This window comes from Aptenodytes patagonicus, chromosome 13 (genome assembly GCF_965638725.1).
Source record: "Aptenodytes patagonicus chromosome 13, bAptPat1.pri.cur, whole genome shotgun sequence".
Classification (NCBI taxonomy): Eukaryota; Metazoa; Chordata; class Aves; order Sphenisciformes; family Spheniscidae; genus Aptenodytes; species Aptenodytes patagonicus.
The window spans coordinates 7,605,241-7,623,788 of record NC_134961.1 but is presented as its reverse complement, the minus strand read 5'-3'; the positions used below and the strand labels follow the sequence as shown (position 1 = coordinate 7,623,788).

General features: G+C 38.4%; 1 protein-coding gene across 4 annotated transcripts in view; it reads left to right on the top strand.

Annotated features, from left to right (window-relative positions):
• Nucleotides 1-18,548, top strand: part of USP22 (ubiquitin specific peptidase 22) — a 113,779-nt gene that overhangs the window by 60,116 nt on the left and 35,115 nt on the right. For all 4 annotated transcript variants that reach the window (XM_076351348.1, XM_076351345.1, XM_076351346.1 and 1 more), the window contains one exon: nt 1,097-1,198. In XM_076351348.1, coding sequence (XP_076207463.1) covers nt 1,097-1,198 — 102 coding nt within the window. The remainder of the gene's footprint in view (nt 1-1,096; nt 1,199-18,548) is intronic.

Below are 18,548 nucleotides of genomic sequence, written 5' to 3'. Positions count from 1 at the left end.
TCTTAATTGACTTTAATCCTCAGTTTTAGAAGAGATTGCTTGTCGTCTTATTATTCTTTACTTTTAATGCTGAGCTGCTTTTGTGACTCACTATAATTGACCTTGCATACTAATTTCTCTGTGCTACATAGAATGCTCTGGCAGTACTTAGCTGGACAGCACATGAGCCTTCACTGTTGTGTTTTTCTTGTATCAGATTTACACTGAACGCAACTCTGTGCTTACTTCAGATCTATTCTCCGTACTACTTACCTGACTCATTTCTACTGCGCTTTCCTTTGAACAAAAGAAATGTATTGGAAATACAGTCTTGATGTTTAAAGAGAATAATGACAGATTTTAGCTGCAGCTCACGAGAAAGGGTAGTTAAGTATTTGGAGAGTTTTGGTTGGTTGGTGGGGGGAGGGTTGTGTTTAAACCTACTACTAATTGCATTTTTAGGTAACGTTAGATATGTCAGTAAAGCGAATCTCAAGTATTGGAACTTGTTGATACACAGTCCTACATCAGTGGTTATAAGGAGAGGTCATACTCTAATGGTATATCCTAAGACATGTAGTAACTGTTTAGTATATTGAATTACTAAATTCTGCTGTTCATCTGTAAAGATTAAGCCTGTATCTGTCCATTAAGTTGGGTCAGTTTTGATTTGTTTAATGACTTGTCAAAGTTCAGTGATGAAATTTCTTGATTATCCTGTATCTTCTCCTAAAATCATATGGTGGTTCTGTCATTTGACCTCCTCTGAGCACAAAGAAATGCATTTTTGAGTAATAGTGGATTTATTATTGTGCTGGATTTTCTTTTTAACTGAAAGGAGGATTATAATCCAATAATGGAAAATTTGTTTGGGCTAGGTATTCTTTATAAGTAAAAAAGTGCTTTGCTTTTCTTCTTTTAGTTCTTATTTGTTGGAAGATTGGTTGATACCTTTCTGAACAGTATTTTTTTGGGGGGGTAAAAAGAAATCAGTCTCTTGTAGTTGTACATAGATTGAATCTAACTTAATGGACAGCATGTTGAAAGTTTTTACTTGAACAGAGTTTTTAATCCTTTTACTAAACAACTTCCTGAAACTTTCTTTTCATCTGCTTAGGCATTGGAGAGAAGTATTCAACATGGGAGCCAACCAAACGGGAGTTAGAATTGCTACGACACAACCCCAAGCGGAGAAAAATAACCACAAACTGCACCATAGGTAAGTTCTAGAAGTCCTTTCCGAAGCCAATTCTCAGCCACTTGTATGTTCAAAATTCTGTGTTGTTTTTCCATAAATATTTTCCCTGAGGTAGTTGTAGTGGATTTCCTTAACCATTAGGATAACAAAATAAGTTTATTTTACACTACCTTTTTCTCACTGTAGAAGGATATCTGCTCTGTCACTTCACGTACTGATGATGATTCATCTGTGTAACAGCTACAAAACAGAACTTTTTTTTGACAATATGCGTTTAAAGACTTTAGCAGAAATCAGTGACGTTATCGCACCTCAGTCTTCATCAGAGATCCCATGCAGGTGTATGAAGGAAAATCCTGTAGTTGAGATGTATCCTTAACTATAGCAGTCTATTGGTAAATCTGGTTTTAGCAGACAGAATAAGCACAGTGATGTCTTTCTGCTTCATGTTCTAAACTCTAAATGGGGTCTCTTCAATTTCATATTGACTCTGAAAAGATGTAATTTGTTCTCCCGCGTGTGTCAAATAGCAGTTTCGAAATGCGTATCAAATGTTTAATGTTTAGAGTTCAGTAGTCTAGAGCAAAGAACTCTCTGAAATGCGGGCATATCTACTTACGGCTGGAGAGTATTTGGGGAAGGGTGATGAAAATGAACAGCGTTTTCCAATTTTTTTTTTCTGCTGTCTTTAGGTTGGGGGAGTAGGGGGTTAAAACCAGCTTCCTGACACGCTCTAATGCACATTATTGGGCATTTTCCTATACTGTTAAATGCACAGTAACACTTTAATGGTGAAGGGACAAGGTTGGAGATGTAGCTATAGACATTGGAAGTAGGAAACTGTTTAAAAAGTTTTTTTCCTAATTTTTAAGATACTTACTGTTTTATGAGAACGCGTCACGCTTTCAGCACATTTGCTTTTGTCAAAATACACTGGACATAATTACTAAAACTTTCTAATGTTATGTTTCTGATACAGTAAGTAATATTTAATCCAAAATATATGTATATTTATTTGGAAAAATGGACTGAGAAGCACAGAGTAAATTGTAGTAAGTTGAAAACGCATATAGAAGGGTAAATCTAAAGAAGGGACCTATGCATTCTCGATAGTGGAACAGGAAAGACAGTTGGAAAAACATCTGGACTTTCAAGCAGCCTAGGAAAAAATAACCATGCAAAGATTGCTTGCATCATGTTCACACTGGGATTTTGTGTTTTATGAAACTCCAGGATATTTTGTAAAGATTGTTACAAATTACTTAAGATAACAGAACTGCGCAGGGCAAAAAAAAAAGTTTGATAGAATTCTGAAGGTGAATATGACCTTTCTGAAGAATTGAAGCACATTTTTGTGTTTCTCTTTCCAATTTGAAGGAATGCTATGCCTACTCTTAAAGGATTTTAAATTTTTCAGGCTGTTTTAAAAGGACGTGTCTGGTTGCGTGAAATCTCATACAACGCTGCATGGGCGGGGGAGCGCTCACGAAACACAGGGGATAAGGGAAATGACTGATCTCTTCACTTCTGCAGGCATGCTTTTAATAATTTCTCCTACTGAGCCCTGGAGCTGTCTATGTGCTGAGATTTAGAAAGAGAAAAAAATGAAAGCACCCGAGAGACATAATGCAGTTTTGGGCTACAGTTAAAAGCAAAAGACTAGCTTGCTTTCACAAAAATACATTGGGGGTTTAGGTGAAGGAAGAAAAGACCTGCCATTGTCCTTGAGCCTTTTCTCTCCATCTAACCTGCTGCTAAATATATATCTGCTTCAGAGTCTTTTTCCCTTCGCTTTCCTCACATTGACTTGTCTGTTTGCAGTTTCAGATCAGTGAAGAGCCTATATGCAGACTGAAATGCTGCAATTATCTGGACATTCCCATTTCTCTCTCTTTTTTCTAATACTCAATTCTTTTGACATCAAGTTTTTATCAATCCCATAGCAGATATTAGCGAATCCAGTTTATCTTCTGAGGTAGGTAAATGGCTCAGAGAATAGGCATAATGTCCAGTTTTATTGGTTCTGAAAATGAAGATTATGTTGGTAACCATCTATAAGCATTGCACATCTGTTGATCAGTTCTGTTTACAAAAGAGTCTGTTAAAGCATAACTAGCTGCCTTTTATGTATAAAATGCTCTCTGCAAAGCTATTTTAAGAAGAATGCCAGGGGTGTTTGCCGCTTTCTCTTACCTCCAGAGATACACTGATGTCAGTTGGGAGACGGTGTGTTTAACTGCTCTGTGATGACCTTCTGAAATGTTTATTGTGCCAATGCCCGTTTCAGCATTTGTGTAAGACAAGTGTATTAGTATTATAACCAAAGGAAGTGGGACGATACTCTGAAACCTGGACAGGCATGGTCTTGAAAGGGTATACTTAACTTGTATGTGAAGGGCTTGCATATGATTTTTTTAGCCCTAATAATAAAATACATTAAAATTGATGTTATTCATATCTAGAACACACTTAGGTGGTAAAATATGTTTTGTTTTTTACCATATTTTTTTTTACCGTATTTTTACCAAAATATGTTTTGTTTTTTATGTTTGTTTTAAAAAAACACATTATTTACATGACACTCATTTAGGTGACTGTTTTACTCTGTGGCAGAATCCTCTTCGTACATAAAGGGATTTTTTTTTATTCCAGATTTGTAGTGGTCTCATGATGCTTCTCAAACAGCTGGATGTGTCTGCTACTTTTTCTGAGCTGTTTGAACTTCTATACAGCTGCAGGATTCTTTGTCTTTCACTGGCACCATAAATTAAATCTGAAGAACACTCAGTCATGAAATGAATGTGTTCTAATGGAGGATTGAACTGGTAGTTCATTAGAGGAAATACTGTGCAAAACTCCTAGCTTTCGGTTTAGTGAAATTAAATGGTGCAACAATTTGAAACCCATTAATGAAGGAACTTCTGGTTCACATCCTCAAAAAAAAAAAAACCCCAAACAACCCAAAACCAAAAATAGAAACCAAAAAACAAAAAAACAACTTAAAAAACCAATGAATTTTGCTTGATTCTCTTCTAAAACAGTGTGTGTTTCCATCTCATAGATACTTTTCCAGCTAGTAAGAAGATAGAGTAGGTAACTTTGCTTGAATCACTATTTTGCCATAGAGCAAATTGCTCTTCAGATGAAAACTCACGTCAGGCACTGCTACAGGCTATAGAAACTCTGCTGATTCCTGCCTTTTGGGATATAAACACAGGACTGTTCCCAATGTTGCACATAAGCATCTTCAAAGTGACTTGGAACGCACTGTTAACCAAGTGGAAACGTTGAACTATCTACATGCAAGAAGCCATGATGAAAAATCCTCGCATAGTGTTGATTTTATGTGGGGCATTTCATATTCTGATGTCCTAGCAGACTTGAAATGTTGATGGAGTTCCTGTATTTCAAGACATTCAAGAAGACTGTATAGTCTACTCAGACCATAAACGTATGCTCTTCGGAAGCAATATCAGCTCAAGACGCTCTCAGACCTTGCGTGCCCCAGATGCTGTAGCATGCTGCCTTTTTCATTGTGCTGGCACAGGTGTTTTCAGGTGAACTAGATCAGGCTGAAGGGATGGCATATTGTGGGGAACGCAGAGGGTGAGTGGAAAGTAGAAATTTCGTAAGTTACTGTGTGTTGTTCTCAGCAGCAGTACTGAATCGTGGCCTAGGCTATTCAATTCATAGAATATTTCTATTAATAGAAATGCTCATCTTGATTTTTTGGTTGAAGCTGCTGTTTCAGACATCCTATAAACACCAAAACTTTTATATGGAAAATTAGATAAGACTTAAACTTAACAATTATTAAATTTAGATTCTAGCAGTGTAAAAGGAAAACCTAATTTTTCAGCCTCTTGTCTGTGAAGAGACTGCCCTCAGCAAGTGAGGGCAATGACCAAGCTCCAAGTTCACAAGCAAATTTTTTATTACGGGATTGGACTAGAAGTGACAGTGATACAGTATCTTTCGGGAACTATTTTCCAAAGCTCGTCTTGCTCTGCTATCACTAATACCCCCAGCAGATCAGTTCTCTTGAGTACATGAAGTATTAGCTTGGGATCAGCTGGTCTCTGATTAGCATATGAAGTGACTTTGTGGCTAAAGATTGGTATATTAACAATAGGAAGAATTAGACTCCCAAGGCACATGGATAATTAGCAGGAGCCACCTGGGATTCCCATTTGCGGTGCTGCAAAAAGGCAGAGGGGATAGCCTTTATAGGAGACTGAGCAAATCCTTTTCAGAAAGAATGATGAGGTGTGGGGGAGGTGGCAAAAACAATAGCTACATGGGAGTAGCAGGTGGTTTTTGCAGCTGTGCAATGCTAAGCAGTGTGATGTGACAAAGAGCAGCATGAGTGGAATAAATATTGCAGCAGAGCTCCCATGTAAAGGTGGCAAGGGAAGGGGAACAGTGGCCTGGAAAATATTTCTGGTTCTCTAGACAAGCTACCAGGAGCTTTTCCGCTTCCGTAGAAGTAGCAGTAACTTGAAGGTGTTGAAGACTACATTAGTACTTGGAAGTTTTTTGTGAATGTACCAGCTTTCTGGTGTACTCTTTCTAGTTGAATGCTGCTTAAGGTAGCTAAAATGGAAAAATGGAATGAAAAACATAGTTTGGTACAGCACCAAATTTTTAGCTGTAACTTAAATTTAAAAGTTATTGATTTGTAAGCAGTAATACTTTCATATTTGAAATAATGACCACACAAAGTGCACCTTGACTAGAAGTCTCTGATTCTTAAATTTTTTTAGACTGCTGTTTGATGAAGGAAAGGAAAACCACCTTTAAGACTACTCAGGTGAATGTTTCCTCTGTGACTTTTTTCATCTAACTTCAAAATTAGAATGGTTATCTGGTTGGAAAACTGTTTCCTAAAAGGTTGGATTAGTAAAATCAAAAAATGCTACCCTTCTAGCAGGGAGAGCCTTCTGTTCCTGCTTTACCTTGTCATGAGCTCTGACCATTGGATTGAGTTGTGCAATATTTTTCCAAGGTCTAAAACTGATAAACCTGATAGTAAAAATAAATTAAAAAACCCCTTTCCTCTCAAAGCTCCCAGGGAATTTTAAGAAGTAGAGGGGCGTTAATCTTAAGAATTCTAAAACATAAGCTGTGATTTACTTGCTGAGGTTTGTAGAGATTTGCTTTCAGAAAGTCTTGCTAGACTTCTGAAGTTTACCTCTTTAGCAATATAAAATATAAAGCTTTCCTCTGCAGAAGACATTTCGTAAAAAGAAAGTCCAGATTTGATATTTCAGTAGCCTTTTTGTGTATTGATTGTTGTCTGAGAGCATGTCACCTAGTTTTCCAAAACTAGTGCCACAAAGCAATTTGCATCACTGCTGTAATGTCACTTTGTATGGCTTATCTACACAGCAGTCATTGATTATCTGATTTAATTGCTCGCGAGTAAGCTTAGGGATGACCACATTATCACTGAAGTCCCTGCAGTGTTTGCCTGCTTAGAGTGAGCAAATTTTTGTTATAGAAACTTTTGTTATAGAAAAGTAAGTCATCTTACCTTCACGTTTGAAGACTTTACTAATTAACAGTACTTCTTCAGAATGCTTATCTGATCCTGGGCTAGCTTCACTGAGGAACGAGGGGGTTTTTCTGCTCTTACTATCGCACTATTTGATTGAATTTTAGGCCCTCTTTCAGAAAGGACATTAGCTGATGTCTTTCGGTATGAGTTGTCCTGTTTTTGTTTTCATTTCATGTCATGGTTTTGCAGGGGCATACTCCTTAATGAACGTTAAGAGAACCAAACTCTAAAAAGCATTTCTGATGAAAGCAATAAGACTTTATTATCTTTCCCTCTCCCCTCCCTCCATGTTGATGCTACGCTTTAAGCAAAAGAACTAGCAGTATACTTCTCTCTAATACCTGCTAAGGGTGAAGATACATGCTATAACTGAGGTAGCTTTCTTCCATCAGGGGACAATCCTTTTTTTCTCTTCACCCTTGTGTATGCTTCCCCTTAATTCCAGCCACATGGTCCCACCCGCTCCTGGGCATTCACTCTTATGCTGTCAAGCTGGTTGCAGAGTCTGTTCAGTTCATTAACCTGGCAGAAATCATTGTGCTTTTTGTTGGTGGTGGTTTTGCAAGAGCAGTGTTCTCCTGTGTTACTGCCCTCAACAGCTTGACAAAGGTTCTGACACGTGCACAAAGCTGGTGTGAGGAGAGGACAGCACAGGAGCGGGATGCGTGGCTGAGAGAAGGGGGAACCTCCTCTTGCTGACAGCAAGCCACGCTGCATCCGAGCTGTAGTTTTGTTTGCCTACAGCAAAGATTAACTACTCTTGGATTGTCACCTTAGTAAGGCTTGAAATTAGAGTAAGCCAGGAAGTCAGTTTTTAACAGAAAACAAACTTTTCAGGCTTTCTAGGATCCCATAAATTCTTTGAGAAGCTGGTGTCAGTGATAATGTGGCCTATATCGTTGAATAATTAGCTTAATATTTTTTAAAGTAAATATTACATAATTACGTGAATTCCTTCTTGTCTTCTAAGATTCTAAAATCAGTCAGTTATCTTGTATTTATCAATTTACTACTTTTTTGAAATCAATCAGTGGTAAGGCTGAAATCTAAATGACCTTTTTGGCTTATGCCATTTACTGTTCCTGCTGTAGTGTATATAGATAACCTCAAAGATTATGGCTTTTCCTTTTCAGCCTTTATAGACAGTCTCCCTCCCCAAGAGGAAAAAAAAGCTCTTTGGAAGTAACTAATATAAAATGTTTGCCTATCTTTTGCTTGATGATTGAAGAATAGTTGAAACTTGCAGGGCGTGTTTTTCGGCTTGTAAAGATTAGTGAAAGAAGGATACCGATTCCCTTTACGAAGAACTTTTTCCCCCCAAGGGTTTAGTCCTGCTTTCAAGTTAAAATGCTGTAACAAGTTGAGGTATAAACCAGTTAACATCTTTTCTCCAGGCAATAGTAGTGGGATAGCTTGGAAAATAAAATTATGTATTCAAGGAAATCATGGCTAGTTTTGGCCCTTGTTAGGCCTCCCAGTATTTTTTGGTTGATCTTCTTGCAGTAGTGTATGGATTGTTGAAGGAACCACCAGACCTAACTTTTGTAGATCAGGAGTATTCTTAGCAGCTCTTAGAAATAAGATACTTTGAGATTGGGTTTTTTGCAATATCTGTGTACAGAATAAATCCCATGCCGCTGCTTTGATTTCCAGTAAAAAATTAACGAAATGTCAAAAACAATTTTGAGGAGGAATTACCTTGAGCTTGGTGGTGGGTTGGCATTGGAACCAGCTTTTTTGTAGTGATGCGCTAAATGTGTTCTGGAGGACATTCTTAGGTTCAGGGTTCTGCTTGAAGGTTTTAATTTGCATGGCTTTATGTGGGAGCAGTTTAGTTTAAAACAGAATAGCAAGCTGAGTAGAACCTTTGAGTATATTTGCTGTCTGAGGAGTAGTGGGTTTTCAGACAAGTTTTAGGATTCTTTAAAAAAAAATATATATATATATAAAAAAATTGTGAATGGTTTGACTTTTTTCCTTCCCTGTAAAGCTTGGTTTGCATGTTTTATTAGTGGGGAAATAAGAGCAGAGAGAGACACCGATGTATAGGCATGTGCGTAGCTGCAATAATATAAAATATTGCAAATGAAGAAATGTTGACATAAGCATCCAAGTTTGTAAAGCCGGAATTCTAATCCTCAGGGGTATTTACCTCAAATACAACCCCTGCAGACTGTACGAAGTTAAAACTACTTGTATGTGAAATAAGCAGGTTGCAGTTGGGGTTGAATTTTTCTGTTATCCTGTCTTGGAAAATTGCCATTCATATTACTTGCATGGAAAATACTTTAATTTTGTAACTCTAGGTGGCTCTTGGGGATTTGAGACAAAGGAAGACACACTGAGTTTGTGCACAATGTGAAATTCCTTAGAAGACAGGGTTCTTAATCCAGGGCTTGGATCGTGTTCCAAACTTCTAACTCAAACCTGATTTTCCTCCTCTGGACTTCTTTAAAGTGGATCCATGGTTGTTACTGATCCATACACATCATTTTTAGTTTACAGACAGTTTCAATTTGACTTTTCTAAAATTGTGTTCTGCACTTCTTCAAGTGAAACTTCATCATTTGGATCCAGCTAGGTAGCAGCACAAAAAAGCCTTTCCCCCCCACCCCCCCCCTCCTGGATGCTGATTCAACTTTCAAGTGTAAAATTTTTGCTGACTCAACTATTTGTCTTACCTATCTCTTTCTAATGGTAGTTAATTTTTTTTCCTGTGCCGTGCTTTCTTCACTAGGTCATTATATAACTTCAATATGCAGTCAAAACACTAGGCTTTTAACATGAAAAATGCAGTAAATGTTAGTCACTTGTCATCATCTGCTTGATCGGGTTTTTATGGTAATGGGAGGTTTCTTATCAAGAAAAACCCAACAGCAATATATAGCCAGAATTTGATTCTGACCCTCTGAGCAAGATACCTTTATTTAGATAAAGGTTTTTTTGTTTGTTTAAAATTAAAGAAAATTTATCAGGGCATTTCTTTAAAGTAGTGTTTAACTGGCTTTAAAAAAAAAATCAAAACAGTGGATGCTTACAGAAAAACAGATGTGCTAAAAGTGCTTGGCTTTCTGTGTCTGTCAGAACAAACAGCAGACCTTACCCTTCTTCGGCAGCAAACCCTAAGGTCAACAGGTACGTCTCTTGTTCTCTTGACCACAATACGCCAAGCTACAGACTATTGCTCTTTCTGTCAATATCGTGCAGCGATGCTCTAAAAACCAAAGCCTTTCTTGAAATGGAGGGTATATTTTCACTGTGCAGTGGTGCAGTCAATGCAAAGATACTTTCATAATCTCTAAATTAAGAGCCACATAAGGAAGTTCAGAATTAGCCCATGTAGCTACACTGATTACAGTCTTAACGTGTGCCTGTCGTCTTGTCGTGAGCAGAGACGCACCCTTAGCATGAGAAGGTTCTTTTTCTTATTATTAGAAAAACCCAACCCAAACAAACTAACTTTGATTTACCACTGTATTTTAACCTGATTAACTCCGTGTCATTACAGAGAGCGTGGCATTTTCAGCAAGGCCAGTAATCTCCATCTCAGTTTTGTTCTTTTGTGGATCGCTTTTGGATTATATTTACTATGACCTTCCATTCTGCTCTTTCATATCTGCTTCTAGAGTTGGGCTTTGTGTGGACAGAAGGTAGATACAGTATATGCTGAAACTAGGAATATGCATAAACAGCATGTGGCATGGTTTGTGTGTTGTGGATTGTTGGAATAGCTCTGTGCCAATTCATCAACAATAATTTGCGCATATTAATATATTTGGATGCATTTAATTTCATTGGCAGTTAGCCTACTCCTTAAGTTATTAATTTGTGAAATCTGTTTTGAGGAAGGGCAAAAACTTGTAGGCAGCATATGGTGTGATATTGGGGGGAAAGGACGGCTGCGGGTGTGAATTTTATTTTGTCAGTTTAGTGGGAGTACCTCTTGTTCTTTAAAGATGCCATCTGCACAGGATTCTCACTGTAAGTCTTATGCTTCTGTGCAGATCATGCAAGATCTCACTGAGCTTTTAAGTTTGGCTGCTTTGGGGGAGGGCAAAGAGAATATTTTATTCTGTGCCACCTTTTGAAGTATTTTATTTTGTATAAAGGCTTTTTTTCTTTGCCATCGAGTTGCCATATAAAAATACCTTGAAGGGTCTACAACTTAACTGGCTTTTAAAGGCTAGTTGTCTTAATGCTCCGTATTGATCATTCAGTTGTTTTGACAAACACAGTTCCTGTTCTTTGCCTAGTACTGTTCTTTTTTTGACGTTGGGTGTCTTCTGTCTGTTCTCCTTGGCCTTCCTGCAATTATCAGATTAATCATTATTGTCATGGTCTGGTTCATGGGACTTTAATGTCTTGAACTTTGCTTTGTAGGGTGTGTGAGACAGGGCAGCTCCTATTTCGGTTAAGTGGTTGCTTTAGGAGCGTCTCCATGCCTTATTCAACTCCTTTAAATTCATTCAGCCCTGTATATCTGAGTGTACAATGAGCACCACAGTTGTAAGGGGTCTGGCTTCATTGTTAAGCTAAGGGATTTTGTGCAATGCATACACCTATATGCGGCATTTCACGTCATGTTTTCTGCTGTGCAGAAATAGGCGCCTTTTTGTTTCTCTAGCTCTTGATGTGACGTGTGCTTGGGGTGCATCCGTGTTTCATCTTTCTCCTCCAGCCGATTGATCTTTGTGTGTTACAGGGATCAGATAATCAAATCTATTACTAAGTGTCAAAGCATTATGTGATTATTTCCAGTGCCGTATATGAAAGATGTTTTCTTCTGTTGCGTGTTCTGAAAATTTGAGATCCAGATTGTATGTATGCATTCCCCAATGTGTTCACTCACTGCTAAGAGATCCTGACAGAGATTGGATCCGGTTGAAGCACAACAAAATTTGTTCAGTTGGTCTTGATATGCCAAGATAGGAATACAGAGAAGTTTGGTACAAGTTCTGCTGCAGAACTTAATGTCTTTTTCAATCTTACTCATTTCAGCTGAGAGAATCAAATAGAGAGAGATGATTCCCATGGATGATTACATGCTGTATAGCTTTTTGTTTTTGAGAACATGGTGCACTGATTTCTTCTTGAGACACCTGAGAGAGAAAAACAATTTTGTGATGCAGATGGTCAGTAAAAATGCTGAAGATAAGAAATTATGGATATAAAAACTGACTTTCCATAGTCTTGAAGAAAAAAAAAAAAAGGCCTTTATTTGTAGAGTGTTCATGGGTCCTCTTCCTGCTAGGTGACTTACCAAAAGATTGAAAACTAATCTTGCATATTGCAGAGATCCTTGGCTTTAGCTCCCCTTTCCTCTCCTGCCCCACGTTTATTTTAAACTTAAGCTTGGCTATGGGAGACAATAAATTCATGTGCATGCCTATTACACATACATATTTTAAAATCAGTTTTTAAGCGTGGATATAACTGTCACCTTAGTTTATGAAAAGGCCTTTCCTGAACTTTTTTTTTAAATTCGGGTTATTCCTTACACTTATAATACAAGACAGTCATTGCTTTAACAGGAAGAGCAATTCAACTTCACATCCTGGCCAGGAGAAATTGCTCCTGGAATATTTTTTTTTTTATCCTACCTAGATAAAAACCCAACCCTTGTGGACTTGTCACATGAAACTGTGTGTGCTTGTGTCAGGATTGTTGTCATGCTCTGCAGCTACAAGACAGCAAAATACTTCCCTTTAGAGTAAATATTTTTACTTGTATTCTGATCTGTTCCTTTTTACTGTGATTGTGATCAATTTGGGGACATGTTGGCTAGATTTGGCCTACAGAAGGCTTCTGTCTAGCTGTTATCTCTTCCTCCTTGTGGGGAAGCATATGGGGAAATAAAATGGCTCATGCCATACCCACTCAGGTGCACAGAAATTTCTGGTGGAGAAAACCAGTGATACTGCAGTATCTTGGACAAGTTGTCTCCTCCCTCATTTTAGGAGCTTTTGTAAAGCTATTGCTGTTTGAAATATTAAAAAAAAATTGTTCTAATTCAGAAGCTCTAATACTACTAGTAGAGGAGCTTATCTGTAGATTTCATAGAGAATGTGTATCTTCCATATTAATGTTGTTGCAGTTCTTAAACTCTGTCTTAATTTATTTACTGAGATGACACTGGAACACTTCAGAATACGAGTATATCAGGGGATATTGCAGGATCTCATCACTGGAGAGTTTTAAGAACAATTCAGGAAAACATTTGTCAGGAATAATATAGGTAGTGTTAATTCTGCTTTGAGGTAGAGGGCTAGACCAGGTGACTTCTCAAGATCTTCTACAGCTATGTTTCCTGTGACTTTAGTGGAGGATTCAATGCATTTTTCAGTGGTTTGGTCAAAAACACTCGTTTTGTTTTGGAAGCATGTTTCTTAATTTAAATTCATAGGGAAAAAATTACTTGCAGTCCCTTGTCTTGCTTGAAACAGCTTCTCTGTTTACACGGGCTATATGAAAAATGAACCTTAAGAGGTTTGTTTGTTTGTTTGTATTGCCAGATATTTTAGGAATGCTGACTCATTTTACCAGGCCGAGGGTGTGCACGCATGAGCAAATTACCATCAAATCAGAAGGATGAGAACTTAAAGAACATCAAATGCTCCTACCTCATCAGTGTGCTTGGTCTTAACCTAAGCATACAGTTACTGCAAAGTAAATGAAAGGCTGTAATCTCACAGCCTGCCTTACCATGCCCGCACCGTTAAAAAGAAATCGCTTGCCTTTTTTGAAGTGCTTTAAGCCTGGAGAAACAGAAATAAAAATAAGTGTAATTGGTCAGTACTCTTCTGGAGAATCAGGGGCACACAGTGCTTGCACGCCGCTGAACTCACAAAGTATGTAAAGGTAAATGAAATCATAGGGAGTGTGCCCTAAGGCAAAGAATGGAAACTCCTCTGGGCTGTGAAACAGTTCATGTTTTGGCATCATTAGTTTGTGAATTGGTTCAAAGATGTACCTAGTCCAAGTATAGTATAAAGAGTACTTTCTGTGTGTGGCACACTGTGTACACTTGGGAATCATTGTCTGGCTTGGGGGTTTTGTTTCATCTGTGCAATAATAATATAAAATGCTACACTTTTTGTGTTTGACATACTCTTTGTAACTTGTTTGATCCGTTTGCTCTAAGGATGTCACTTGCCCATAAGTTCTTCCAACAATGCATGTCTGAAAAGCATGTGTGGAAAGGCCGATCTGTTGCTCTGAGGAAGAATCTATAGTAAAGCCTTCTTTGGTAGTCATTGCTTAGAGATGTGCACTTTTCTCCCAAATCTGGCAAAGTTACAGGTGACCTTTCTTGAATCTCATCTCCATTTGTTGCTGATTATTTCTATATCATTACTAGAAATTCTTTCTTTAAATAAGCTACAAACATGTATCTCCTATGCTGAGCCTTTAGTCCAGTGTTGTTTAAATGTTATGTGATTGCTTTTACTTGAAGGTACAGCATGATACAGGGACACTGCAGAGCTCCTCCAGAATTGATTTATAGCACTGCTGATAGCTGCAAACTTAATTTTTTTTCTTGACACACACTAGCAGGTATGACACAAAGGAAATGAGCTGAAATACCAGATCCAGGTGATCTCATTGCATTATCTTGTGACTTTTTTTGCATTACTAAAGTGGATGAATGATGCATTGAGCCACAAATGCAAAAGCTCATACGCAGAATACCTATGTAGTCTAAAAATGACATTGAGGATGGTTAGCAGCCCTGATCCTAGCAGCAGCTGTTAACCTGTTCTCCATCCCTTCCTGATTGGCAGCAGGGCAGTGAATTTTGGTTTCCAGAGCCATGTGGTAGGAATAGGGATACAGGCATTGGAGCTATGGCTGTTTTGTCTACCCAGCCCGTGGCTTTTAGACAACTCTCTGCGCTGGAAGTTTGTTAACAGTAGAGGGGATACGAGGGCTGGCTGTCTCTGAGAGAGGCCGACAGTTCCTGCATCCCTCCCTCATTCTGGCACTGGCCTTTTGTCCTGACCCACAGTGAGCTGTGTGAACCTGCTCAAACAGGTCAAACACTCATCACTGTTTGCAAGTGATGAGTTCATTCCCTCAAGGTGAGACTACTTTTTCTGTCAGACGGGCAAGGTGAACCATTTCACCGTGGAGTTAAGCAGATGCCAGCTCAGTGCAAGGGGAACATCCCTTTTGGCATCAGTGAGCTGTTAGATGGGCTTAGCTGTCACGTGAAAATGCCCTCACCTTCCTCTTCCCTGTCAAAGCTGGTTCCTGTGGGTTTGTATCAGGCTGTAATATTAATCTGGATGTGTGAACAGTCATGGGATGAAAAAGTGGAGGGGGCGTTACACACCTCTTCTGAGTCAGGGTCAATGTACTGGGCCATTCCTGGTGGCTGACAGAGTTGCTTTTGGAACTACTCCAACAACTGGGAGTCCCAAACTCCCTTGTTGCAATGTTTTGTGACTGTGAGACAATTATTTTTAATACCTAATTAAATTTCACTTCTTGTGAGCTGTCTTTTTTTTTTTATTATAGCTTTGGTAGGCCACAAGAGTTAATTACAGTCCTCTTTGCAGTGGCCTGTAACATACTTGAAAATTGTCAGCCTGGCTTTTCCTCCATCAGCACTATCTTTTTTAATTAATTAACTCAACCAGTGGGTTCTTCAGTTGTTTCTCCAGTCTCAAATATTAATTTCATGCAAATTTTCACTCATGTTCTTGACCTCTCCCCAGTTTGCACAGATCTCTCTTAAAATGGGTGCTCAATTCCAGACATCATCCAGCTGAGGTTTTCCTGTCACCAGGGCAGAATAATTACCTTCCAGGCCTTCTCATATTCCTGTTAAGTTTCAAAATGCTGTTTGTCTCAGAACTACAGCACAGTATTAAGTCATTTAGGTTGAGTTGCTACAGCCATTGCTCCTTACTTCGTGTTTCCACTTAATTTTTCTTGTTTCCTACTTCATAATTGTTTTTATTGAATTTAATTGATTTCAGATAGTTTCTCCCATTTAACAAGTTGCTCTTGAATTATTGTTCTGTCTTCCAATTACGTTTGCACTATCTTGATGTAGTTTGTCCCTTCTGTAAGTATATATTATGTGATGTCACTGAAGCTATTGAATAAAAATAGTGAATCCAATCAATTCCCCGTTAACTAAGAGGGGAGGGGACAGACTAAATGCTGGAAAAACATTATTGCTGTCTCGATCCACACTAAGTCAATGCAAATGCAGCTTAGGCTCAGAGCAGCATGAATGTGCGCAGTGTCAGCGTGGGTCTGTAAACAGTATGAACATGTTCACATGGCGCGGTGCCCGAGGTAATGAGCCTTCCAAGAAGTACTGGGGAATGCAGTGCAGAGGCACTAAATCTGGCTGCATACAGAATGTAACCACATTTACTTGGTCTGGGCTACTTAACCTTGCCCGTACAGAACCAGTGCTGTTGTTTTTACATTGTGGTGTGGATGAACTAGATCATCCTCGGAGACAAGCTAGAAAACATGTTCATCTCTACTGCCGAACAGACAGACATCGCCATGCATATATCCTGACGATTTAATGTAGGTAGACTGTTACCTATTGGTAACTTTGTATGGTTTTTTGGATATTTTAAGGGAGAGAAAGAGTAAAAACAATTACTTTTTGAATGGCAATCCTAACACAACACAAAAAAGGGTAGATCTGGAAAGTCTCTTGTGAATGTTGAAGTCGCTCCAAAACTGCCCAGCTGCACACAAATATGCCAGAAATTACTGAGAAAAAAAAAAGACTTTGAGTTGTCATGTGAACCTGAATGAAGTACTTGAGCATGCGTTTAAGTGTTGCGTTTAAGTCCTAACACTTAACGTGAGATTTTTCTTACAGACAGCAAAACTGGGAAATATGAACTCACATGTTGTTTTGTTTTTTTTAACTACTTGGTAATCTGAAAGGTGGGGAATTGACTCTCTTTTCAAAAAGCAAAACCACCCTTGGCCAGTAATGAGTACCTTAAGAAAAATAAGTAAATGGCAGAGCATCTAGTTAAAGTCACAACTTGCATTCGGTGCATGGGATATATTTCCTGTTCTTTTTTTTTTTTTTGAGTTGTCAGTTACTCAGCTATAGAGCAGATGTGTCTGGTGAATTTCTTTAAATGGACCGACCAACCCATCTTTGCCTCTGGGTAAAGTTGTGTTAATAGGTGAAGAGATCAGTAACGAGGATGAATTCCATTTACTCTGTACAGCAGTGATATACCGAAACTGAGAACTCCCTGGGTTTGGGTGATTGATCCAGCTAAATAGTCTTTGTCTTCTGGCGCTGGTGATACATACAAGGAGGAATACTTACTATATCCTGGTTTTCTTTCAACAGTTAATGATTTTGCTGTACATGTGCCATTTGTGGCATATACTTCTTTCCTCCAGTGTACCATCTTTTGTAGCTGGACTCCAGGATTTTCAGCTGGAAACAAACTCAAGGACAATTTCCTTTTGTACACATAAGCAAACTTTTTTTCTGTTGAGCAATCTGTTATTTCAATAGCAATGGAAAAAATGCAGTGATCCAGAATCCTTTTGCCAGAAATTGGAAGGTTAAAGATGGGTTTTCATTTAGAATGCAAATATTTCTTTTTCCTAAGATACTTTTTTTTTTTCCTTCCAGAAAGCCTTTTCTGATGTAATTGCCTTTCTGTCTGTGTAGGGGGTGGGTAAACTTGCAGTTTATGGTGCAGTGCATAATGCAGTGTATCTAAAATAGTCCTACAATTTATTTTCTCTCTGTTAACAGTTGTTCTTTTTCATAGTCTTATACTGACTGGTTCTGTTTTCAGTGTCTTCCATGTTTTGAATTAGTTTTCTTATGCACCTTCGTTCTTATGTTAGAGTTTCCCAGAAGGGTTGGGGTGGGGGGGAAGCATGCCAACATTAGGTCAGTATGTGTAAGGAAACCAACCCACCTCATTCCTCTTGTGTGTTTGGATAGGGTAAGCAGTGGCAATAAATACAGATAGATTTACTTTCTGTTCTAATCTCCGTACTCCGGAGAATGGACTTAACTTACGGTTCCCTCAAATGGTGTGTGTGCAGGTCAGATATTTAAACTAAAGAATGTGTCCTCCAACTGCACCGGAGTGCACGTGTGTGTCTATTAGGGCTTCAGTATGGAAGGGGCTGGCCCTTTATTTGAGTCCTGTCAGTGCCAAATGAAAATATTTGTTTGTAATTAAAACAGGAAAAAGAAATCCAAATTTGTATAACAATGTTATCTAAATACAATGTACTCTGTCATCCTCCCAACCTCCCAAAACTGCAGGATTCAACATGGCCTATGAATCTTGATGCACACACATATATGATATTTAATAGGTATTTTTTAGATAATGGAACAACGTAATACAGGAAAATATTTACATTAATATATAGAATATAACCTATATAGAAAAATTGAAAACATGTATCACAAATCTCTCTTTATAAGTTAAGAAATACTGCTCTAGAACTCTCTTCTGACTTGTGACTTAAAAGGCTTCACTTAAAAGTCAGGTGGAGCAGAAGAGTGAGTGAAGTTCTCCAGGTTGTGCCCCTTGGTGATTGAATAGCTTGAGGGGGCTGGGAGAGTGGGTGGGCGGTGGTAGTGGTATAGCTCAAGAAAGGTGGTTTGTTTCGGAAGGGATTTACAGTGGTTCAAAATGAGCAGACTAACCTGGCAACCTTGAATAACTGGAGAAAAGGAGCCAAGTCAGAAAAATAAACACAGGGGAACTTCAGCACGTTTTCACCTGGTTCAGCAGTAACCCAAAGAGGAAAGATTATTGCCCTGAGTGTTCATTGTAATTTCTT